The sequence below is a fragment of the Ovis canadensis genome, chromosome 11, assembly GCF_042477335.2.
Source record: "Ovis canadensis isolate MfBH-ARS-UI-01 breed Bighorn chromosome 11, ARS-UI_OviCan_v2, whole genome shotgun sequence".
NCBI lineage: Eukaryota > Metazoa > Chordata > Mammalia > Artiodactyla > Bovidae > Ovis > Ovis canadensis.
In genome coordinates this window covers 27,389,166-27,414,417 of record NC_091255.1, presented here as the reverse complement: position 1 = coordinate 27,414,417, position 25,252 = coordinate 27,389,166, and the positions used below count along the sequence as shown (strand labels likewise).

The 25,252-nt window shown below is 39.9% G+C and overlaps 1 protein-coding gene across 2 annotated transcripts; it reads right to left on the bottom strand.

The window, feature by feature from the left end:
- Positions 1 to 157: 157 nt before the first annotated feature.
- Positions 158 to 14,569, bottom strand: WSB1 (WD repeat and SOCS box containing 1). 2 transcript variants are annotated; one of them, XM_069602918.1, is made up of 9 exons: positions 14,109 to 14,569; positions 9,191 to 9,359; positions 7,924 to 8,192; positions 6,275 to 6,406; positions 5,090 to 5,190; positions 2,640 to 2,812; positions 2,062 to 2,175; positions 1,231 to 1,338; positions 158 to 991 (listed from the first exon to the last, which is right to left on the bottom strand). In XM_069602918.1, the coding sequence occupies exons 1-9, from the start codon at positions 14,146 to 14,148 to the stop codon at positions 832 to 834; spliced, it is 1,266 nt and encodes a 421-aa protein (XP_069459019.1). In that variant the 5' UTR covers positions 14,149 to 14,569; the 3' UTR covers positions 158 to 831. The 2 variants fall into 2 exon arrangements, with proteins under 2 accessions (XP_069459019.1, XP_069459020.1); XM_069602919.1 differs by lacking the exon at positions 14,109 to 14,569 and adding an exon at positions 13,636 to 13,947.
- Positions 14,570 to 25,252: the final 10,683 nt, after the last annotated feature.

Sequence of the window (25,252 nt, the reverse complement as noted above, 5' to 3'; positions counted from 1 at the left end):
AGCAGATATACTGTATTGCTTCTCTTTGGCAAGTCACCAGTATTATCCTCTGCAGAAACATAGGATATGTGTATTAAAAAAACAAAACAAATCCCCACCACAGTCTTAACTGTCCCTTAGGACAAACAAAATATTTAGCAATAATACAGTAGATGGATTTTTCAAACTGACTAAAATTTATAGTACTTTATTTATACCACAGGGGTAAAAGTAGCAAGCTGCTTTCCAAAATTAAGGCCCGCCGCAACAGTTAGGGGAAAAAAAAAAGACATGCCTTTTTCCTGGTTATATCCTATTTTTAATTTAATAATGTCACATTCAAACTCTACCTCTCCGATGCCACTCCTAACAAAAACAAAATTCTTCCCTAAACAGAAGTTGTGTTTTACTTGCAAGTCAGTTGTCTGACCACCCCTCAACCAAATATACGTTTTGTATGGTGCAATTCAGCTTTCTTAAGTTAGTATTTACCAGCTAACTCAGTGTTACAGAATAAAAAGTTACTTCCACCTTACAGCAAAGATATATATTGCGGCTCTACTGAAGCAATATATACATGCTGAAACTAAGAATGAGAAAAGCAAAAGGGTCCATTCAACACATAGCAGCTTATATACAAATATATACATGTACGTATGTTTTCACAGTTAAATTTTAGAAAAAATTTACATTTGATATGTTCAGAAATAGTTCTAAGGTCTATAAATAATATTTTAAAAGCTCAACTGATCAAAATGCAATACAAGAATCTATCAAATTAAATAAATCTCCTAAACCTTGAGGTTTGTGTAAAGTGTGTTCAGTCCCTAATACTAGGGAAGGCAGCGTCCTCTAAAGACGGTAGGAGAGAAACTCTAAAACTTTGGAAGGAACTGGCAGCTCCTGGACTTCTTGGGTGGGCATCACTCTCCGGATTGACATGCGACATAAATGTTGAAGGCTAGGGACTTGCCTTGGAGTTGCCCAAAAATACACACTTCCATCATGTGTCCTGAACAGAAACAAACAAAAATCACAGGCTCAGTCACACAAATCCACGTATTTCATCATCCTACACTTCAAACAATTACCACCAAGGCTGCGAGCTGGAGCCACAAGTTGCACATTAAAACCTGATTAAGGAGACCTGCAATAGTATTATAAAGAGCCCTTATGGAATTTACTGAGTAACACACAGGCTGCTTTGACTAAAGCCAACTTAAATTGCCTCTTAAGAGAAAAATCACTTACCCAGCAGCTAGAACACTGCCATCAGTAGAAAAGGCACAGCAAAGACCATTGCTCAAAGGTGCAACCTGCACAGGATAATCCTCATCAATTCTCCAGAACCTCACCATTCTAGAAAGGAAATAAATTGTCCAATAATTATCTAGTTGGAAATTTAAGGTAAAAGCAACTTTTAAAATTCAGAAAGAAATCACTCTGTGCTAAATCAGAACCTACCCCAAACAAAAAGGAAAACAATGATTATTGGCAAATAACTCTCCCCATGTTTCTTAACATTCTAGAAAGATCGTAATGAGTCCCTTTCTAAATCGATGTTCCCAAACTGCTTAGTGCCATATCCAGGCACACTGATAAAAGTATGGGAAAATGGAATGGCTGCATCTAGTTTCTGATTCTTACCAAAAGCAGCACATTTCAGACACGCGACATTTCATCCTTACAGCCCCAATTTCAGTAGGTACTAATGACTGTTTTTACCATTTATTTCATTTCGACAATGTCCTTGTTTCAACCTTTATAAGATATTACTTAAAAATAGAAACCTGTCAGCTGAGCTAAAAAGCTAATTAAAAATGTACCTAGTCTGCCTGAACTAGTTAATAAAGAACAAAGGAAAAGGCACTCATTATCTTCAGTTTACACAAATACTACTCAGGCCAATATTCTTTAAGACACACCAACATCTCCCAAAGTGTTGTCTAGATAAAAAGTCATTAAAACTCAAACTGTAGGAAGATTTTTTTCATCCTTAAGAATGTTTTTTATTAAGTAGAAGAATGAAAGGAAATCTTTAAAAGACAGTAATAAAAATGTCAAGCTGTAATTCACACTTACTTATCATCAGCAAGGCTTGCAACGTGCAATCCATCATGACTGAACGATACAGATCGTACCCATCGGTCATTTGCTCCTCCAGCAAATATTGGAGTGGGTGGGGGAAACAGGTGCCTGAAGTAAAAGACGTTTTTAGGGCAAGTGAGAGTCACCTCAAGAAACAAAACTACTTTGTACATCAGTCTTTGAATAGTTTAGAGTGGCCTTCATGAACACAATTGAGAAGAGTTCATCTACCTTTAAACAAAGTAATTAAACCTAATTACTAATCTCCCTTTTAGAGTGGGTTTAAGACTCTTAAGACTAAGTTTACGGTTCCCCAACACAAAACTCTAAATATAATTACCACTTCTACAGAGTCATGTCCTGTTAAGTAACAAGATCTGTATCAAGACAGTCAAGTTTATTGGTAGAATTTAAATGCATTATTAAAGGGCATAAATGACACCCACATTTCAAATTACTATAGACTCTAAGTTTAGATGTCACATGTTAATGATTCTGATCAACTCTGGGACTTCTTACACTACACTGACAGTAGAGAAGAATTAGACTGAAATAATACAAGCTGTCCCCACCCAAATTCCATCAGAATGGCTCCAGTGTGTGGATCCCAGATATACACTCGAGTATCGTAAGATGCCGTAGCCAGCAATGCTCCATCAGGAGAAAAGTCACAAGCTACAACATCGTGGTGATGCCCTTCTAGTTTTCGTATCATGGTGTATTTATCCATATTCCAAAGGAAAACCTGCAAGAAAAGGCACATGTTATAGCTTCACTCAGACATGCAGAGGACAAAATCGCACATCTTAAACTAAAACAGCTAAATTTAATTAAAATTATATTAAATTAAACATTATAAATTATGAATAATTAAAATATGCTCAGTGTCATAGTCAGATTAAAATCAGTTTTTAAGTTAATTAAGATAGACATGCAAATTCTATTTCAAATGTTTCTGTTAAATGTTAATTTAAAAATAAGCCTAAACACAAAAAAGGCAATGCAACTTAACCACAAAATTATACTGAAATCCGTTTATTCCAAAAACTAATTAACTAAAATATACAAAAATAAATAGGGTTAAGTACTACAAACCCCCTTTTTTTATTTCCAGAAACTACCAAATTTTTTAAAAATATACAGACAGAAAATATAAGGTTAACAAAGTGTTACTCCATTGGCATCTCCCTTTGAGATAATCACTTGTTTACAATAGGCTTGGGCCACCAACGTGAGCCTAGGAAGAGAAACAGATACTGCAAGCAAAGAGAATTTTTCACAGCCAAATGAAATTTCTTGGCAAACAACAAGGATGTCAAACCACATTACAAAATGAAAATGCTAATTTACAAAAGTAATACAATTAACATTTCTGTGAATCAAGATTTGCCAATCTTATTTTTCCCAAACCGACCACAATCATTAGTCACTTTAAGTGTAAAACATTTAAGTTACTTTAGTACTAGTTCACACATAGTTTTAGATTCTAAAGATCAGTGTAGTTAGACTGTGCAGAATAGCTCTGAACAGGATTCTAATGTTTACTTCAGTCTGTTATATTAAACATCAGCTTAGAGGTTTGTAACAATCCTAATAAGATAAACTCTCCTCCTCTTGGAGTAAAGCAATCCTTTTTGCTACTTTTTTTCTGCACAGACACAATATATTACTTCCAAAGAAAATACATACAAACTTTCAGTTGGATCAAAGACTTAAGGTATCTCTAGTATCACAATGAATTCCAAAAAATAGCACAGAGAAACCATTTGAAAGCCAATTACATTACACTAAATTGGTTTCACATGTTAAGACTCCCAATTCCACCAGACTGGAAGATCAATTACATCGGAGGAGTCAGTTGGTTTCACTGCGGGGGGAATTATTTTTAATTATTTTTAAAAAGAAAAAAAGAAAGAAAGAAAAGCAGAAAGTGGACATCGACCAGCACCTGTGTACGTACAGTACACCTTGCAGCCGAATGCAAGGTTACTTCATCCTATGGTAAAGGTCGCCCCCAGCCCGGTAGCCAGAGATGCCACTCTTTCTGCCCAGCTAACACCATTGTGCGCCTGTGTGCGAGTGGTGCCAGCATAACCTCAATCACACCAATATTGCTGCCACCACCTGTGACAGGGAAAGCAAGAAGCATATGGAAAACACACAGCCTAAAATAGCAATGTCAACATCTAGCTTTGCTCTTCTTATGATTTTTAAAGAACTGAGTATTTTTTCCCTAAACTGTCAACATTTGCAACTATCATTTTAACACACTTCTTGGCTAAATAAAATCCATTTTAACCAGATTCCCACCCCCATTAATTCAAAGTGTATTGTGATCATCACATTTATTTGGACGTCAACGATTTTCATAAATACCTGAAGCTAATAAGATCTCTTTTTACTAACACAGCTAGTAGATAACTGACTAAAGGGGAGGGTCCATCAATAAGGATAACTCTCTTAAGAGTCACTTTATACTTAATCTGTCGACAGGTATGCTATGTAAGACAGACCATATAAAATTTAGATGAAATTCACTCTGGGACATACATGACTGTTATTTTTATTCTTATTAGATTTTTAAGTTACTTTTTTCAGTTAAATGTCCAGGACCAGCTGGGACTCAAAACTTTTTAAACAGCAAACTGGACCAAAAAAAAAAAAAAAAAAAAATAGAACAACAGAGAAGAAAATAATTAGCAAGGGAATGTTTTAACATTTGGACTAGATCTCTTCTACAACATATATACTTTCCTAGATCTTATAAAAAATTAAATTGCCATACCCCATATTTTACATATATCATCTCTAACTAAAGCAACCCAATTTCTCACTTTATAATATAATCAATAACTATATTTATTTAATTTCCCTCATGCAAATTCTCCCCCATCATGAAATAACACATTTAAGATATTTAAGACACCGAGCACAGACTTAACAGGTTACCAGATTTAAAATGATTTTGCATACATTATTACAATCCAATTCACAATAAATATACAGGAACTTTGACACATACTGCTTTACTGGCTCCCACTGAACACAGCATAGAAGAGTCAGGAGAGAATGCACAGCTATACACCCAGTTCTGATGGCCCCGCAATACTTTCATCATGTTTCCTGAACAAAAAGAAAATATCTGTGTTAACCCTGGAATCTAATTCAAATGACTAGCATTTCAAAAATGGCAGAATCACAAACTTTAGTATGGTCTACAAGCCTAGTTAGTCACCATCTGGCCCTTTAAGAAAAGGTCAGCTGACTCTCTTAGTTTTTTATTTTTTTACCTTTTGGGATCCCTTAACAGCTAAGCAATTAGAGAATCGATAAATGTAGATAGAAGAGGTGCCACATGGTTTGGTAGTAGTGTATTGTTCTCTCAGGTAACGGTTACTACCCATAAGCCGAAACAAGTCTCCAAATCTGAGGGACTTGTTTCCTACTCCACTCAATTTAAGCTACACTTGTCTAAACAAGCCTGTCAACTTCCCGCTTGAGGCTGGAGGAGCACCAATGGATCTTAATGTAAGGTTCTAGTTAAAACTTAAAATTCTTTCACTGGAGGTTAAGAGGGGGTAAGAAATGCTCATCTCAGGTCCTCTCAAACAAGGCAGATTCCCCAAAGGCACCACAATTACCAATGTTTCCAAAAAAGCTAAAACTTGACACTGACATCCCTTTTACCATATTGGAGGGTAAATCTCTTATTTTATAATTTCTTACTTAACCTATCCAAGTTATGTTTAGTATTTACATATTATAAATTCTGGTGTATAAATCATGTTTGAATTTACATTTTATTAATTACTAAGGAGTATCTTTCATTACATCAAGATCTTCTTAAATTTTCACTAAGCAAATAGGAAGTTGATAACCTTCCCCAATATAAAGGAAATGAACCAACACAAAACCAGTTTGAATAAAACCTTAAAACTGATATAGATTTTGTCCTCAAATAGTTGATACAGATCTGTGTAGTTAGTTTCCAAGTAATATCAGATTGTTTACTTAGAGTAACTGCTGGCTCCTATTCCAGGTCATATTTACAGTTTTGTTTGATCTGCACAGGGAAAAGGGGCCAAAGGACTAGGCAGAGAAAAGGAAACTATGATCATGTCACTGTTAACCTCAAGTGTTTGTAATACATCTCAGTAATAATACCCAGAAACTAATTCTTTTCCACAGCCTAGAAAGACAGACATACCATCATCTTTCAGGTCCCACACTCTCAGAGTTTTGTCTCTTGAAGCTGACACCAGGATCAAGCTCCCATCTGGAGCAAAAGTTAAATCTCTGACCATTTCAGTATGATCTACCAAGTTAAGGAGGAGTTTTCCTAAATGCAATGGAAGGTCAGAAAGAGGCAATGTTAATAATTTTTACCAGCTTTCTTATTTTTAAAAATCAGGTTTCTCATCATTAAAAAAAGAAAGGAGAGAAATAGATGGGGACCTCCTTTGTAAAATGACTTATTTATTAGTGTGCTTTCAATATTATCTTTAGATTCACTATTTACAATGTCTTAAAATGAATTATCTCAAAGATACCGAAGCCTAAATTTATTAGAAAATTTAGGGAATTTCTGAAATGTGAACAAACTCTTGGACCATCATTTAAAATCTTTGTGGGACTTCCCTGGTGGCCCAGTGGCTAAGATTCCACACTCCAAATGCAGAGGGCCTGGGTCTGATCCCCGGTCAGGGAACAAGACGTGGCAGGCTACAACTAAGACACCATGCAGCCAAATAATTTTTTTAAAAAAAAAACACCCTTGTATAGTAACAGCCTAAACTTTCAAACATAATCTCAGTGAAAAAAAGTATTTACTCATCTACTATATGAGTTTTGTTTTTCTACGAAAAGTGATGTGCTTACCTTTTAAACTTTTCCCCAGAATTCAATCAAATTTACTGATTCATTATCCCCACTCAATGTTAATATCGCTTGCTGTAGTCTAATGTACATACTGTTTTAAAGCTCATTTTAAAAAAATCTTTTAAATTTTGGAGTACAGACTAACAGTCTGAAGCTATACATTTTAGGTAGTGAAGAGCACATTTCCTTTTTTTTTGGGGGGGGGGGGCGGTGGCGGTGCACTGCAGGCATGTCTTGTGTTTATTGAGATCTTAGTTCCCAGACCAGGGATCAAACCCATGCCCCTTGCAGGGAAGCACCCGCCAAGCCCTAACTACTGGACTGCCAGTGAATTCCCAGGACATATTTACTTTTAACTGCCCAAAGAATTTATCTTCTCAATCTACCTGGTTAAACTTTAGATAAAATGTCACTAAAGCCTTCCAGAGGCTAGATAATGATTGCTGAAAACCAGATTTACCTTGAATGCCTCTAAGCTATTATATATTGAAAAAGTATATAAGCAAACATCTTGCAATTTGAGTCATAAAGCACATTACTAGTTTACAAGTGATAATTAACTAAATGTTCCTTAGGCATGCCCTTCCTACTATAATATTCTCTGAAGAGTGATCAAGAAATATGAACTCTATTTTCCTAAATTAAAACTATAAGCTGGGAGGTGGGTTCATGTTTGGGATAGCATGTACAACCCGTGGTGGATTCACGTCAATGTATGGCAAAACCAATACAGTAAAGTAAAATAAAAATACAAAAAAAAAAAATTAATTAATTAATTAATGCAAAAAAAAAAAAAACAAACCTATAAGCTGCAGGCGCTATTTAGGTCAATAAAGATATATGTATAAAGACAGATTCAGAGGATCAATTCTTGCTTCTCCGTAAGTTAAAATCCTCAAATCGTATTCTTCTAGTGTCTACAAGCTATGCTCACATCATAAAATAATCAAGTTTGCTTTCAAGACTATGACTTCATACCTGTATATACATCCCATATTTTGATATGTCCACTGTTTAACCCTGTGGCAAGGAGTAGCTGATCTTGCCCAAATCTGAATCGATGCCATTCTATATTTACACAGCGACTCTGTTTCTCTGGAACTGATGATCCAAAAGCAAGACTCCAGACTATATCGCCACAGTCTATAATATGCTCACGAGGCTTATTTTTCTGACCACCATCACTGTTTTGTCTTGATAATCTTAAACCACTTGAATTGGTGATATTCTTGGTGCCATGCAAGAGACTGGTAAAAAAAAAAAAAAAGCCAGATTGTCATCTAGTTATTATTTATTCTGGACTCCTGTGGATACTAATAAGTGTTTGCTAAAATAACTTCCATATTATTATAGTAATACTGAGTAACAATAGAATCCTTATAGATGGGAAAGGGAAAATCTGCTATTAGCTATGTGGGCATGACCAAATAAATTCAGACCAAAATCCTCAGTGTCTAAGAAAAAGTTCAACAATAAAAAGCAATTTGTAATTTTGTCATTTCAAATGTGTTTCAATATATCCTTATTGATGTAGAATCCTATATTAATTAGGGCTCTTTTCATTAACCCAAAAGTATAAAACAAGCAGAAAACAGAAAACTCTGAGAACATATTGTCAAGCTGACACCAGAAAACTGTCTAAATGCCATAATAATCAGCAGCAATAAAGACATTAATGAATAAAACCATGAAGGTGAACTAGACGCAAGAAGAAGGGAAAGACTTTAAATTCAGGCACACAGTTTAGGAATGACACTACGTGCGTGTGCTAGCTGCCCAGTCATGTCTGACTCTGCAACCCCACGGACTGTAGCCCGCCAGGCTCCTCTGTCCATGGAATTCTCCAGGCAAGAGTACTGGGGTGGGTTGCCATGCCCTTCTCCAGGGGATCTTTCCAACCCAGGGATTGACTGCAGGCAGATTCTTTACCACCTGAGCCGCCAGGGACTTCCCTGGTGGCTCACACACATTTTAGAAACTACACTATCAAGGCACAATTAATCTGCCTTTTACTATATGGAAAAGAAAAACACCAAACTATCTGAGAAAATATTCTGTAATATATAATTAAGGCTAGACAATTCTTTCCACAGATTTTCTAACAAATACATTCAGCTTATGATCAAAACATATGTAAAACAGTCTTCAAAAGAATAACATAAAACAACGAAATAACTGTATTAGTCCACACAGAAAAAAGTAAATCCTACAGATAGATACAAAATACAAAAAAGAAGAGTCTTACAAGTTCTTAAGGCACTGGGACCACGGAACAAGCTTCACTGTGCGATGTCCTTGTGACCAGGCAAAGTACGAACCATCTGGGGCAAAAGCAACAGTCCAATTTTCACGACCACATTTCTTGTCAAAAGGAGCTGCTGGAGCTAAAAGTTCACCTATAGTACGTGATCTCACTAAAAGAAAAAATACAAGACATTGTGTATAACAACAATGAATTTGAGACTGTATCCGTATTACTTTGGCATTCACTCAACTCCACTGACTTTCCCCCCTCTTTTAGGCACCAAGTTCTGCATTCTACCCTTTGAAGAGAGAGAGGCTGCATGAAGATCCCTTGATGATCATAAACATCTTTATAAGTTCTGGCGAAGTGATTTTCCTAAAATTTTCCAAATCAAGAACTTTTAAAGAAAGTTTCAATTAAGGAAAAAAAAAAAAACCTGGTCAAATAAAAATAAGTAATCATTTCTCAGGGCTAGCAATTACTGAAGTCCTGACTTTCACACAGCTTTATGCTTTTTTTTTTTTGGCTGTGCCAGATCTTAGTTGTAGCATGTGAGATCTCCCATATTTGTTGAGACACGTGGAATCTAGTTCCCAGATTGAACCGGGGCCCCCTGCATTGGGAGCACAGTTTTAGCCACTGGACCACCAGGGAAGCCCCTGCCTTGTTTTCTTCAAATTACTAACATTTAAAATTCAAGAAACCAAAGTTGCTCTACAGGAAAAGTATCTTCTGCAAACAGCAGCTTTCAAAACCCATAATCCACTATAAAGTATAGTATTATATCACTACTCAATGGAAGCACTATCAAATGAATGGTCTAGTCAGACAAGAATATTCTTATCTTTTTCAGGTCACAAAAATCAAAAAATCCTCCAACGTGTACTTTAAAATGCATTATAGGGATTTCACTGGTGATATGGTGGCTAGGACTCTGCACTTCCACTCAGGGGGCAGGTTCCCCTGGCTGGGGAACTAAGAGCTCACATGACAAGTGGCACAGCCAAACAAGCAAAAAATAAAATGCATTATATTTGTGATTCTCAAATAGTGGTCCTCAGTATCTTCCTAATGGGCCACCAAACTGATCCCCAAATGGAAGTAATTCTTTTGGTTTTTAAGGACAAAAAAGTGGAACAATTTCATGTATTTTTATTTTTGCGCACATGCAAATGTGGGTGCTATTTCCTCGATTCTGGGACAGGATCTTCTTAAGCCTGTCGCCACTGCTGTCTTGGGCTCGTCTTGATTTCAAATTCTGCTACTCTCCCTTTTCAGTTGTAAGTTACCTTCAGTTTAGTTTCCTGTTATCTATTTTGTGGTTCGCTTTGTGGTCAACTCTGTAATCTATTTTTTATGTTTTGGGCTTAAACTTTCCAACAACGTAGTCTATGTATTGCAATTCAAATGAGAGCCACTGATACTCTTACTGCAAAAGCAGATACACTTACACAAACCCCCAAAATGTACTCATAGTCTCAATGTATGCTTTGCCAACAGAGAGCGGAGCATCTGGCATGCGACAGGGGCTCAGCAAATATTTATTGAGCAAATATGAAAGCACATGTATAAATTCCCATTCTTAAGTGACTTAACTATTTCCTTGCCCAATTCTTTGCCACATTAAACAAATGGGATGTGGTTTAAAAAGTAAGACAAAACTGAAATCTGTTTTCCTCTGATACTCATAAATATGCACCTATTCTGGCATAGCTGAGATTATCAGAATATTTCCTTTTAATGACTCAAAATCTTCCTTCTTGCCACTCCACCCACTCAGTCTTGTGTCTGATCAAAGAGAATAAGAGATCCTGCGCTCACATGACATTCATATATTGAAGACAGTCATGACATCAGGAACTAAATCTTTTCACCATTGATAAAATCTGGTGAGTTTTCAGTCATCCCTTAGATTGCATGGTTTCAAGTCCATTCTCTACCTTCACTTTCATACTGTTCTGGATAAATTCCACTTAATAATGGCCCTTAAAACAGTGGAACCTTTTCAACTAACACATTATTGCAGGTGTGATTTAATCAAAAGCAGATTTCTGCCCCACCCCCCCCAATGCCCTTGCCCCACTTATATCAAAACAGCAACAATTTCACTGGCAGGAACATGACTTTAATATACAATTCACAAACCAGTGACACTCTTGATGCCTGCAGAATTTTTTAAAGCATACAAATGACAGCATTCCCTGGTAGCTTAGTGGTTAAGATTCTGGGCTTTCACTGCCATGGGCCAGGGTTCAATCCCTGGTCAGGGACTAAGAGCCCAAAAGTTGTGCAGCAGTCAGACAACACACACACAAACGATTTTAGAGAAGGCTTGCTGTTTCATGCCCCCCTCCATGCCTTCAAGCCCACACTCTTATCATCATTTTTGTGCCTGGCCCCGTGATCTGCAACCTCTGCCCATTTTTTTTCTAAAGTGGAGGTGGGGGGGGGGGCTTCTCTTTAACCACATCTATCTTTTAGAATCCACAAATTTTAGGAGGAAAAAAAAAATTGAAGTTCACAAATAAGGGACACAAGTTCTAAAATTCAACTGAAAAACATGCGAGTATTTTCTTAAAAAGAGAAAGCCTCTGATTAAACTAGATGAATGTACTTATAGGGCCACCCTCAACAAATACTGCCAAATAAATACACTATACCATTACAAGTATTTAGCTAATAATTACTGTGCTTCTTTGCTTATTAACAAGATATATAAAATGATCACTGCATTTAACTAAATAATTTAAATACTTACTGGTACATTATACACTAGCACAAACTTTATAACGAAGAAAAAAATCTCTTGAACTTTTATATATGACCTGCAACTGCTGAATGTTAGTATCCTAAGACAGTATGATGTAACAGCTTTGTATAAGGGAAAGGCTGCCTGCCAGGGAAGCTGGCCATAAGATACAACACTATACACATCATCTGAGTCACTGCTCAACCAAGCAAACCAGATTCAGCTCCTCCACATTCTTCCCTGCAATTTCATAACCATAAAGGGAGGATCTGTGGCACAGCCTTGTGAAAGAGCGCTGTAGCTCTAGGCAGTAACTGCCTGTCATATAGACTTCTTTCATCAATCATGGAATCTTGCCTCCTCTTTCAGTACTTGTTTTAAAAAGAAACAAAGAAACAAAAACCCAGACTTAGAAAGTTTACAAAAGGCAAAAGTTCTTTTAGATATTTGGCATCTAGTTAGTAACTTTACACTATAACCAGGAAGTAACACTGAGACTTAAACACGCAAAAAATAATTTAAAAAGCTACTTAGTGGGTGGTTCCACCTCATGCTGGTATGCTAAGAAGCACTGTCCAATCCATAGAAGAGAGGATTGGAAAGTTTTCAAAATGATTCAAGATGAAGTAAAATACAGATATAAGAAAGGCAAATCACTCCTCAGAGTCACTGTAAGTAGGAAAGAAACAAACCCCACTGGACTGAGAATAAGAACTTTTGACTTCTATATTCCAGTTTTAACAACTAGACATGAATTTTGTCTTCTCTGTATGTTTAAAATAGTTATTAAAACCAGGGGTAAAGTCCCTCCTAACCTGCCAGTCACCCTTATCCCTAAGAGAACAAAAGACCGGAATTCTAAGATAGCTGCCTCTAGATATAAAACTTCACCCACACACAGGATAGAGGGCCTTTTGGCTACTTTAGCTTCTTCCTTTCTCTAGAAAACCTCCTCCAAATATTCAAAAATGTTCACCAATTTAGTTGAACAACAAGGAAATGCAAATGCTCTCTGCTTAGTAGCTACCTCCAATTTTCATTTAACACACAGTGGTGGGGAGATGCTAAATCTATTTCATTTTTTAAAGTAAAAACTGCATATCCGTAGATAAATGTATTATGATTATTACATGTATACAGACGTATACATATATATATTGGCTGCCCTGCGGGATCTTGTGGGATCTTTAGTTTCCGACCAGGGAATCCAACCCAGGGCTCGCAGTGAAAGCGCCCTGTCCTAGCCACTGGACCGCCAGGGAATTCCGCAAACTGCAGATATTTAAATAACGTATATAATACGATAAGTTCAATGTTTACTAAACAGTCAAACCTCAATTCCCCTTAAAGTGATTCCACTTTAAGGTATTTTACCTTAAGAGAGGATTTAGATAATGTAAGGTGCTTTCAAGTGAGTCATTGGGGTAGGTCGGGGACCTTCAACATCTACCGGCCTGTCTTCAGCTTGGCCACTAAGCCAGTTTCCAGACAGCCTTTTCAAGAGTTCGCTCTTCTCTAAGTCAGCTTTTCTCCGGTCACTCCACCCAATCACCCTGCTCCTCCCTATATGAAAGATAACTGAGTCTCCTCCCCTGAGCTTGCTGCCCTTCTGAACACCATACCATTTTTAAAAACATTTTTTCCAGGCTGATAGCTGCATTCCTCTTTATAGTTGTTCGTATACACGATGACCCGCCCTTTAATAATAGCTCGGAACAGACAAGTATACTTCTCTTCATCGGAAACTTTTTAAGAGCCGGATCTTTTGCCCAGCCCTCCCCTGCCCACTCGACGCCCCAGGCCCTTAACCAAGAGAGATCCAGGAGAACGGCCCTGCTCAGACCGCCGGCGAAAAAAACTAGGGTGGGGGGGACATGTCCGCCCCGGCCACACGATCCCTGCAGCTCTCGCCACTCGGCTCTCCGGTCCTGTCTGCCTCCTCTGCGCGCCGCCTCCCTCCCTGCCAAGCGCACAGTAGGCGCCGCTTCAATTCTGATCCCATTTACCCTCGGCGACACCCACCCGCAGGGTAGCTTCCTTCCTCTTCGCTCCAGGGCTCGAGCCCGACTCACTGTTCTTCCTCAGACTCACCCTCCTCCGGGGAGTCCCTGCCTCTCCGTCGCCCCCGCGCGCTCGCCAGCACCCCTCACCCACCGTCCCATTCCTCACCGATCTCTTTCTCGTTGACCCTCGGGGGAAAGCTGGCCATCTATGGGATACCGTCTGATTCCGGGGGCGCGATGCGGACGCAACGACAGAGAGTTAAGGCGAGCGCCGAGGGGCGTGACGCGGGCTGGGTCCCTCCCGGTCCCGGGGACAGAGGGGAGGGGCGGGACGGTCGCAGAGGCTTCTGCCGACTGCCCCGGGAAAGCTCTGGGAGGCCTCTGACCGAACTACGGAGTTAAACCCAGACAATAGATGCTGGTCCCGTCCTCCCGCCTACGAAGGAAGACACTTCCCTGCACGCTTCCGAGAGCAAACGAGACACTGGAGACAAAATGGCGGGCGGCGCGGGGGATATCTGGAGGCCGGGGGCGGGGTTCGTGACGTCATAGCGCTATGCCCCGCCTCTCGACGTTCGAGACGTGACGGCCTCGGCTCCGCGCCCCGCCGTCCCTCCGGGTGAGCGCGGGCGTTGGCCCGGGGACCCGACCCGTAGCCGGAAGAGCGCGGGGGCGGAGCAGGCGGAGGGCCCGCTGCGCCAGCCGAGGCCCCCAAAGCTAGGCTGGAACCTGCGGACTGTGCGGCTTTCCTGGCTCGGGTCCCAGCAGGATATTTATAAGTTGAAGCACCTTTGAAAAGTCAAACCGAGAATTGTATAATACATATTAGTTCACAGCTTAAAGATTGCATGAAATTTAAACTGACTGTACTGTAAGGAACAAAAAAGACATTTCAGGTTTCCACTCGGTTTGGCCACCTCCCCGGCCTTCTTGCGCTGGGGAACTGGAGGTTTCACCGGTAAAAACAATGAGAAGACAAGGAACATCGCGATGCACCGTTCGTCCGGCCCCAGCGTTCTGACGTGAGCCAGCCGGTTTTTGGAAGGGCCGAGGTGACCCGACTTGAGGAACGAGACACGGGCGGGCGGGATGGCGTCCCGCCCCAGCGGGAGACCTCCTGGGCGGCCTTTGTCCTGCCTGCCTGCTCCCTGCGGCCGGGCCTTCCTCGGGGCTGCAGCGAGGCTGGCAGTCAGCAGTGTCGTGGCCACTGGCCAAGGCAGACCGCACCGAATCTACCTACCTCTACCTCCTTCACCCGAGGCCTAGGCCTCTGGGAGGCAGCTAACCATTCCCACAGCAGGGATGATGCAAGCGTCAGTGAGCCAAGTTGATTCCGGTTTTCGGAAGACATATTTGCACTTTAATGGGCTCTTCTGTGGACTCTGAACCTAGAGAGTCTTCTTTCCCAAAATTGCTTCATCTTTTGTATTCCCTACCCTAGTGAACACGTCCAACCAGTCACCTAAGCCAGAAGCTGGAGTGTTTTTAGACTCCGGTCTTTCTCCGTGTGGCATTAGTCTGTCCACAAGCCCTGCCAGTGTTTTCTCTTAAACTGTTCTGGAGTCTGTCTTCTCTGTTTTTAAACAGCTGCCAGTGTCTAGATTCAAGAGCTGTTTGTGTCATCTCTGTTAACCACGCTTTATAACCCCACACCCTAAGAAATCGCCATCAATACCTTGATGCATTTTCTCCTAGTCTTTTAAAGATTTCCTAGCTATGTGTCCTTGGGCAAATTAGTTAATCTTCCCATGCCTCAATCTTCTCATCTATAAAATGGAAATAATATTACCAACTTCACAGTTTAGAGAATTGAATTCATTAAATTATGAATTGAATAATTGAATTAACAAAAAACGTTTAGAACAGGGTCTGCAACAAAGTGTCAGATACTAAGTATAACATAAATGTTACATACTATTTTTTTACATAGTAATCCCAACTGACTGCAAAATTTAAAGATCAGAATCTCTTAGAAAATAAGGAATTGGGGTGAGAGTCCCTTGGACTGCAAGGAGGTCCAACCAGTCCATTCTGAAGGAGATCAGCCCTGGGATTTCTTTGGAAGGAATGATGCTAAAGCTGAAACTCCAGTACTTTGGCCACCTCATGCGAAGAGTTGACTCATTGGAAAAGATTCTGATGCTGGGAGGGGCTGGGGTCAGGAGGAGAAGGGGACGACAGAGGATGAGATGGCTGGATGGCATCACTGGAGTGAACCAGTCTGAGTGAACTCCGGGAGTTGGTGATGGACAGGGAGGCCTGGCGTGCTGCGATTCATGGGGTCGCAGAGAGTCAGACAGGACTGAGCGACTGAACTGAACTGAAAGAACTATAAAAAACAACATAAGAATGTGTATATTCAAAATCATAAAGAATAGTTCTAGAAAGCATTGACTTCCAAAACAAAGCTGATCCAACACTAAAAAGAATGAATCTCATTCTTGAGTTACTTAGAAAACATTGCTGCTGAGTGGTTATCTACTAAGGCTGATTTAGTCATAATTTTTTATGTGGATATCATTTCTTTTGAAATTTTTGAACCAACATTTACTACCTTGAAATATAATCTTTTAAAAGTTTACATACTCTCTTATTCCATTTTCTTACATCTCAGCAAAATGTTGTATTGAACAGTCTGGCATTTTCATGTAGTTATCTCTCTCAAGGATGTGTTTTTCTATACCATTTTCTTGTACTGCAGGGAAATACATAAGCATTAAGAGGGGAAGCAAAATTATTACATTCTTTTGTTCAAGGAGAGTAACCATTTTCTATGTAAAGAATTAGAATTTTGGACTAGACTATGATATAAAATTTGCATCTTGCCTTTTTTCCTTCTTATGATAAAATAGTATTTTCCTATGTAGATTAAAAAAACTTTTCTCCACATAATTGTAGGTAGTTTTAACTTCATTTGGAGGTGAGTTTTTTTTTTTCCTTTCCTCTTTCAGAACATGTAATACTTGATAGTGCAGAACAGTGGGCTGCTTCTGTAATTAGTCTTTCATTACTCATATGGATATTGTAGGTATATTTCCCTTGATATCATAAATGTGTCCAATTCAAAATTGTGGCATTTTGGGAAAATCCATACTCACCAAAAGCTATCATTTCAGGTGGGTTGCTGTTAAGCTTAGCAGCTACATAGGTCTCTGAAGTTACAAACATCTAAATTAGCTTTAAGTTAGGAAGGTTTCTTGCAGGATCTTATTTCTGAATGTATACCTTGATGGGAGTAGAAAGTAAGTGTCCCCTTCCTATAACTAAGGGAAACAATATTAACTTAAAACAACAAACATGACTTAAAAAATAAACAACACTAATAATTGTACAACAGAAGTTTGATGCCTATCACGATCAGAAAATCGAAACAACAAACCAACATCCAAAACACCAAATATTTCATTGTTTCCTAGTATTTTTTTATTGTTCCCTAGCATGGTTAAATCTCAAAGATGAAAAAAAATTGCCAAAGTCTTTTGACTCCTTTGACCAAAACCAAACAAACAAAAAAGTTAAGAACAGCCTCATTGTTCATGCAATAGGAGATCTGTTTGTGTGCCTGTTTGTTTTGCTTTGGGGACCTTTGTATTATTGTTGCTACAACTCCCTCAGGCTAAGCCTTAAGACTTCATCCAAAATTTTTCAGTGCTTGGGTGTGAGGACAGGAATTTCAAATCTTGAGATTGTGGAAGTCTGGGATCCTGGATTTGAAGAGTACGGAATTTACTCAAATTTTAGCTGGAGAAGCATAATTTATACGCATAAACTTGGGCACTAATAAACAATAAAAGATACCTCGATAATTGTAGAACATACAGGAAAAAATAATAGAGCCCAGAGGAAAAGTCTGGAGGCAACCCTTTTTGGCTGTGGTAGTCTTGCTGAAGATGGAATGTCTAGAAATGCTACACTTTACCCTGCTGTCTTAATTTTTCACTATTCTTCCTGATTTTACTTTTTTTTTGGGGGGGGGGTGTATGACAGTGTGTGTGGTATAAGCAGAATGTTAGTATCAGGTATTCAAAGATGTATGATGTGATCTTAGTTTACATCTATACTCAGAATGACTCAAAGTGTGGGAAATGGTGTAGCCAGCCTAGATGTTTCTCCATCTATTTCTGAGCGAGAATCCTCCCAGCAGTTTATGGGAAATTATCATATTATTAATATATCCAAAAAGATAAGCAAGGTCCCAGTGTTCTGTAGGATTCTCAGAGCTTGTTGCTGAGCTTGTAACAGGAGGGCAAGGGGCAGAGCACAACTTTTGAGAGAATGTCATAGCCCCAGGACACAGCATAAACCAATTAGAATCAAATGGGTCTAAGAGGGCAGAGGAATGGACTTCTAGCCCTTGATCTTCTCTCAGCAAGCTACATGACACACCCAGAGGCGCCATGACAGTTCCAAGGCTCCATCAAAAGACCAAAAAGTGGCCCAACTCCTAGAAATCTCCAGCCCTTCCCCAGAATACTTGGAATAATCCTCCCACTCATTAGCCCATGAAATTACCCAGCCCATAAAAGCTGACCAAGCCACATTTCAAGGCCACACCCACCTTCTGGGATGGCTCACCCTGTCTGTGGAATGGGCTTCTCTCTGAATCTGAATAAATCCTCTTCTTACCTATCACTTTGTCTCTCACTGGATTCTTTCTGTGATAAGACAAGAACCTGAACTTCATGAGGTCTTGAAACCAGGTACCGTGGGTTTTGACTGGGTTCAAGTCCCAGTCATATGGGTTCAAGTCCCAATCTGAGAGGTAAACAGTTTCAAGTTGACCCACCTCCATCCCCCTCCTCTCCATAACCCCAGACTCAAGGCACTCACACTGTCCGTTCACTCAGTCCTGGACCTGTAGGAGAAATCAGTATGAAATGGAATATTCCATGCCATGATGCAGATTTTCCTCATATCATTCATTTCTATCTTCCTGATGGAACTTTGCATTTTCATTTTTCTAAATGTCCCTGCCTGTGACCGTTTACTAGAGATTATAAGGAGGAAGAAAATTGTCTTTCACTGACTGCATGAAAGGCAAGGGTTTCTCTTGTCCTCCCCTCTCTTCTTCGTTTGGGAAATGCTTCTGTACTCTTGTCTCCAGTTGCCTGATTTCGGGAAAACTTTTTTTTTGGTTGCACCACGAAACATATGGGATCTTAGTTCCCCCACCAGGGGTCAAACCTATGCCCCTACGTTAGAAGTCTTAACCACAAATTAATACTGGGGAAGTCCCTGAGACAGTTTTTTTAAGTCAACTGTTTCTTTCTCCCTTCTTGTGGAGGGTGCCAGCATTGGCTGGAATTTGCATCTTTCTCCTCAGAGAGTCCTGTGGACAGAACATAAGCTGTCTATACTTGAGCTGCTGGCTGAGTCAGTCTTGCCCTGATGGAATGGATCTGAAAACAAGATTTTATGATTGATAACATTACTTGCTAACATATGGATCATCGTTTCTTTTAGGCTGAAGAATTTCTGACTGATTTTCAACTCTTCTCCATATAATTTCTTTCTTCCTTTTTTTTTAAAATAATTTTTTAAATGGATTTGCTGTGTTGAGTCTTCACTGCTCCTGGCCTCTTCTCTAGTTGCAGAGAGCAGGGGTTCCTCTCTAGTGGTGCACAGCTTTCTCATTGTGGTGAATTCACTTGTTGCTCTGGAGCACAGGCTCAATAGCTGTGGCACCCAGGCTTAGCTGTTCTGAGGCATCTGGGATCTTCCTGACCCAGGGATGGAACCCCTGTTTACTGCTTTGGCAGGTGGATTATTTACCACTGAACCACAGGGAAGCCCTCATTTCTTATTCAGTTCATTTTATCTTCCATACTGTTTTACTTTCTGAGTTTGTTTTTTTCCTTCCTTTGAAATGAATCCTCTTGGTATAATGATAATGCTTCACTTTATCTACTTGGTTTTACATTCCTTGAGGGCTATGACCTTTCTTTATTTTGGTGTCATTTTTAGGATTTTGCACGTAATTAGTATTCAATAGATGTTTGCTGAATGGAATTGAATCTTTCATCTAACTTCCCACTAGGGTATTTGAGGTAAATTTAGAAAGCAAGTGTTATTATTACTGTCTTTACAAAAATCAAAAGAAATCAAATTCAAATTTTGGCCAGTAGGAGAGTTCAAAGACTGAGGCAATTGTGATCGAAGCCAATTAAAAAAAAAAGATTGTGTGACTTTGTTTGTTAGTTTTACCTGCAAAAATAACTATATTGAAGAAATCATCTCCAATGTATAATTAGGAGTCTTTGAGATTAGCATTTAATTTCTCTGAAGCATAAAATCATTTTCAGACTCATAGCCGCAAGAGACCATAAAGATCATACAATGTAACCTTATTCTATAGGTGATGAAACAAATATTCTATTGTACAAATGAGTTTCTCACATTCATACAACTAGTTAGTGATAAGAATGAAGATGGGGCACAACTCTGCTCATGAGGAGGCAGGCACTTTTCATGTCGCACACTAGTTCTTTCAGCATAGTATACTTATATTATTTGTATACATTCCATCTCCCTTCAGAGTCCCACTCAATAACAGAAGACAGAAGCTACGTCTTTCTTAAAATCTTTATCTTCTTTCCTTTCAAATTTGAGTCTATACTAAAATAATATTATGGGGTGTTAATTCTCAGCTGATCTATTTCCTTGGTATAGACTCACTTGAATTTCATAGAGTTTTATTGCTAATTTGGCTCAGACAGCAAAGAATCCACCGGCAGTGCAGGAGACTGGGGTTTGATCCCTGGCTTGGGAAGGTCCCCTGGAGAAGGGAATGGCAACCCACTGCAGTATTCTTGCCTGGGAAATCCCATGGACAGAGGAGCCTGGTGGGCTAGAGTCCATGGGGCTACAAAGAGTTGGGCATGACTGAGCAATGAACACACTTTCAAAGGTACCTTAATGTCACCTAAGATCACATTATTAGTAAGTGGTGAAGCTAAGGACCAGAACAAATGTCATCTCCCTCAAAATCCATTGCAAAGAATTTCTTTCCATTGCAAAGCATTTTATTCTTTCCATTATGAAGAATTTCTTCTTCTTCTTCTTTTTTTTTTTTTTGCATTTTTGGATAATGTGCATTAGTTCAATTTGTGAGTGTTAATAAAATGGAGGCTCATATTTCATTTGAATTAGATATCATATGCCTGAAGGGGGATTTGGAGAGAAAATAAAGTAAGAAGACAGAGAAATTGGTTGTTTTTGCTTTTTAAAAAAAAAATTTTATTTTTTGACATTTAAAAAAAGTTTATTTTATATTGGAGTATGTGCTGAGTCGCTGAGTCACTCATTCATGTTGGACCCTTTGTGACCCCATGGACTGTAGCCTGCCAGGCTGCTCTGTCCATGGGATTCTCCAGGCAAGAATACTGGAGTGGGTTGCCATTTCTCCAATATTGTAGTATTTACAATGTTGTGTTAGTTTCAGGTAAACAGCAAAGTGATTCAGTTATATATGTAAGAGCAATTGATTCTTAACCAAAGATAGAAAACACCCTAATCATCTGCTTCAAATACTAGGATATTAGAGCAGGAGGGATCCTTAGAGACCACATGGGTAAGCCCTGTTAGTTCCAGATGAAGATGCTGAGGCTCAGCTTCACCGAAGTCACACAGTAGGTTACTACCAGAGGCAGGAGTAGAATCTAGGTCCCTGGATTCCCCATGCAGGAGGCCAGTGCTTCCCAAAGCTCAGTCATTTGAAAACTACCTTTCCAATTTGTCCAAATCCGCTTATCATTTGTGTCAGTATTTACTTAATATTTTTATTTGAATGAAGTTATTGAAATATATGAAATAATATGTAATGTGTCTTAAAACTTCCATTTACTCTTAAGAAAAAAATGTGGCTATTATCATAAATGGAAAATCAGTGTTCTTTGGTGTATCAGAAGACAAATATAAACATTAAAACTTTGGCTATATTTCTAAATTCTGCCTAATTTCTCCTCTTGCTGAAGGTATGCTCCTGAGGTTTACTCTTTTTTTAAAGAGAGAAACAGCAAGTGTTAGAGACCCCAAATGAGAATTACTTCTTGATGTAATTAAAGGCAGTTGAAAGGAAATCGCTTTCTTGCTGCATATTTTTTGTCACTTATGTGGCAGCTTAACAGTGTTTTGTATGCCACCAGCAACTCAAACTCCACATTCTGGGCAACACTGTCTTGACCTATATAATAGCATGTACTGAAAATACATTATGACCCTGTGCTTTCATTCTTGGGTTACACTGTATTTTATAAACATTGATTGGCTCTTATCTAACCTGTGTCTTAAGGGCATAGATTTTTTCGTCATCCACAAGAGGAATGAACTGAGTTCCAGAGAGGTTTGGAGAATTATCCCTGCACAGTGATAAGCTTGAGGGAGCCCGGGGCAAATAAGCTAGGCTTAAATTCCTGATTTAAGGAATTTAACTTCGATGATTCCTCTGGATCCTTGAAAAAGCAAGAGAGTTCCAGAAAAACATCTATTTCTGCTTTATTGACTATGCCAAAGCCTTTGACTGTGTCGATCACAATCAACTGTGGAAAATTCTGAAAGAAATGGGAATATCAGACCACCTGACCTGCCTCTTGAGAAACCTATACAGGTCAGGAAGCAAGTCAGAACCGGACATGGAACAACAGACTGGTTCCAAACAGGAAAAGGAGTACGTCAAGGCTGTATATTGTCACCCTGCTTATTTAACTTCTATGCAGAGTATATCATGAGAAACACTGGGCTGGAAGAAGCACAAGCTGGAATCAAGATTGCCAGGAGAAATATCAATAACCTCAGATATGCAGATGACACCACCCTTATGGCAGAAAGTGAAGAGGAACTAAAAAGCCTCTTGATGAAAGTCAAAGAGGAGAGTGAAAAAGTTGGCTTAAAGCTCAACATTCAGAAAACGAAGATCATGGCATCTGGTCCCATCACTTCATGGGAAATAGCTGGGGAAACAGTGGAAACAGTGTCAGACTTTATGTTTTTGGGCTCCAAAATCACTGCAGATGGTGATTGCAGCCATGAAATTAAAAGATGCTTACTCCTTGGAAGGAAAGTTATGACCAACCTAGACAGCATATTAAAAAGCAGAGATGTTACTTTGCCAACAAAGGTCCATCTAGTCAAGGCTATGGTTTTTCCAGTAGTCATGTATGGATGTGAGAGTTGGACTGTGAAGAAACCTGAGTGCTGAAGAATTCATGCTTTTGAACTGTGGTGTTGGAGAAGACTCTTGAGAGTCCCTTGGACTGCAAGGAGATCCAGCCAGGCCATCCTAAAGGAGATTAGTCCTGGGTGTTCATTGGAAGAACTAATACTGAGGCTGAAACTCCAATACTTTGGCTACCTCATGCGAAGAGTTGACTCATTGGAAAAGACCCAGATGCTGGGAGGGATTGGGGGCAGGAGGAGAAGGGGACGATAGAGGATAAGATGGCTAGATGGCATCACCAACTCGATGGACGTGAGTTTGGGTGAACTCCGGGAGTTGGTGATGGACAGGGAGGCCTGGCGTGCTGTGATTCATAGGGTCGCAAAGAGGTGGACACGACTGAGCTGAACTAAATTCCTGATAAGGATTTGGCCTGCTTCCTCCCCTTGATGTGATCTGGGAACCTAGGAGTTGTGCAATCCTTATGGTTTGCTCCAGCTGTCAAGCAAAGGGTTGAGGAGGGTGGGGCAGAGGCTAGCCTTTAAACTGAGTCTGGCCCTTGCCAAGTTAGCTGATTAAATCCTCGCAGTGCTCATATCCCATTTCACAATTTCAAAGAGACTAAGTAATTTTGCAAATTCATATACTGGTTAGAGACATAGCCAGCACATGAACTCCCCTTCTGACTCCTTAAGCTCATGTGCTTCACTGACACCATGAAATTATACATTCAGAGACCTGGGTTCTAGGCTTATTGTACCACTGGTTTGAAATGTAATAGTATTCAAAAGATCAAAGGATCCTGAGCCATTGTCAACCCTGTTTGCTTTGTCCAGTCATGGGCTTCCTTAGTTTTCTCACTACCTCCTCCAGGAACACAAGTGGATTCATGTACTAGCCCCCTAACTTCAGCTCTCTTCCCTGCATAAGTACCATTTGGCCCTTATCTTTATTTTGCATCACACGTGCTTAGTCACTCAGTTGTGTCTGGCTCTGCGAGCCCATGGGCTGCAACCGGCTGAGCTCTTATGTCCATGGGATTCTCCAGGCAAGAATACTGGAGTGGGTTGCCATGCCCTCCTCCAGGGGATCTTTCTGACCCAGGGATCGAACACAGGTCTCCCACATTGCAGGTGTCTGGGTCACCAGGGAAGCCCATTTTGCATCATGTTGTGACATTATTAGAGCAATGGCAATGAGAAATTGGTTTAAAAAATTGAAATTTCAAAATTAAATGCTGCTAAGAATCAACATAAACCAGATTAATTTTCTTTCATATGTAGAAATAATCCATATGAGAGATAATTTATAAATTGACTTGGCTCTCTCCTAAACCTCACCAGGAATGCCTTTGCTGAGGGGTGGGGGAGGCAAGTGTAGGCTGAGAGGAACCTGCTTAGAAGGAGACCGTTAAGAGGGAGATTGAAAGGGCCTAAAATGAAGGGAGACATCTTAGTAACCAGGAGTTCAGGGACTTCTGTGGTGGTCCAGAGAATAAGACTCTGAGCTTCCGATGCAGGGGTGGGAGGGTGTGTGTGGGGGGTGGGTTCCAGGCCTGGTTGGTAAACTAAGATCCCACATGCCTTGAGGTACAAACAAAAACAAAACAAAACAAAAACAGGAATTCAAAAGGACTTGGAATGAGGAGCAGAGTGTGAGGGGAGAGAAAAAGATGGCAGGGAATGGGGGGACAGGAGGTGACAAGAGGGAAAGGACAGAGACAGTTTCCTCCTTTCTGCAGCTCCTTAGCCTGGTTCCTCTGCCTGTAGCAACTCCTGCATGTATCCCAGTGTTTTCTCCCATCCCTTGAGTTGGTGGTGCCCTCAGCCAAGTAGAAGACAGAGAGTTAATGCTCCTTTTTGCTCCTTTTGGACAGCAGCTCCCCCAGCAGCCTGCTGCCCTGGAGAATATCATCTTCTTTTCCCATTTCAGCAGGTCCTTCATAAACACTTTCTCCTTCAACCCCTATGGATGCCCTGCCCTACAGTGCCCACACTGCCTAAGCCATGGTGCCACCATCTCCATGGTCCATGTATCACATATTTTAATGCACAAGTTTTGTAAAGTATCTGAGGAATAGCTTCGAATGGGGAAATAAAGGTTCCTCCACCTTTCAGTGTTATTTATTGAAATATGGCCCAAAGGTAATGGACCCA

Bases quoted from the DNA above. Each gene is read 5' to 3' on its own strand.
- WSB1 (XM_069602919.1), bottom strand. From the start codon at position 13,678: ATGAAGAGAAGTATACTTGTCTGTTCCGAGCTATTATTAAAGG. The intron at 6,407-7,923 runs GTATGAAGTCAT...CATTGCATTTAG, and splicing joins AATATGGGATGTATATACAG to GAAAACTCCTCCTTAACTTG. The intron at 2,813-5,089 runs GTATGTGTCAAA...CTTTTCTTGCAG, and splicing joins CAGTGGGAGCCAGTAAAGCA to GTTTTCCTTTGGAATATGGA.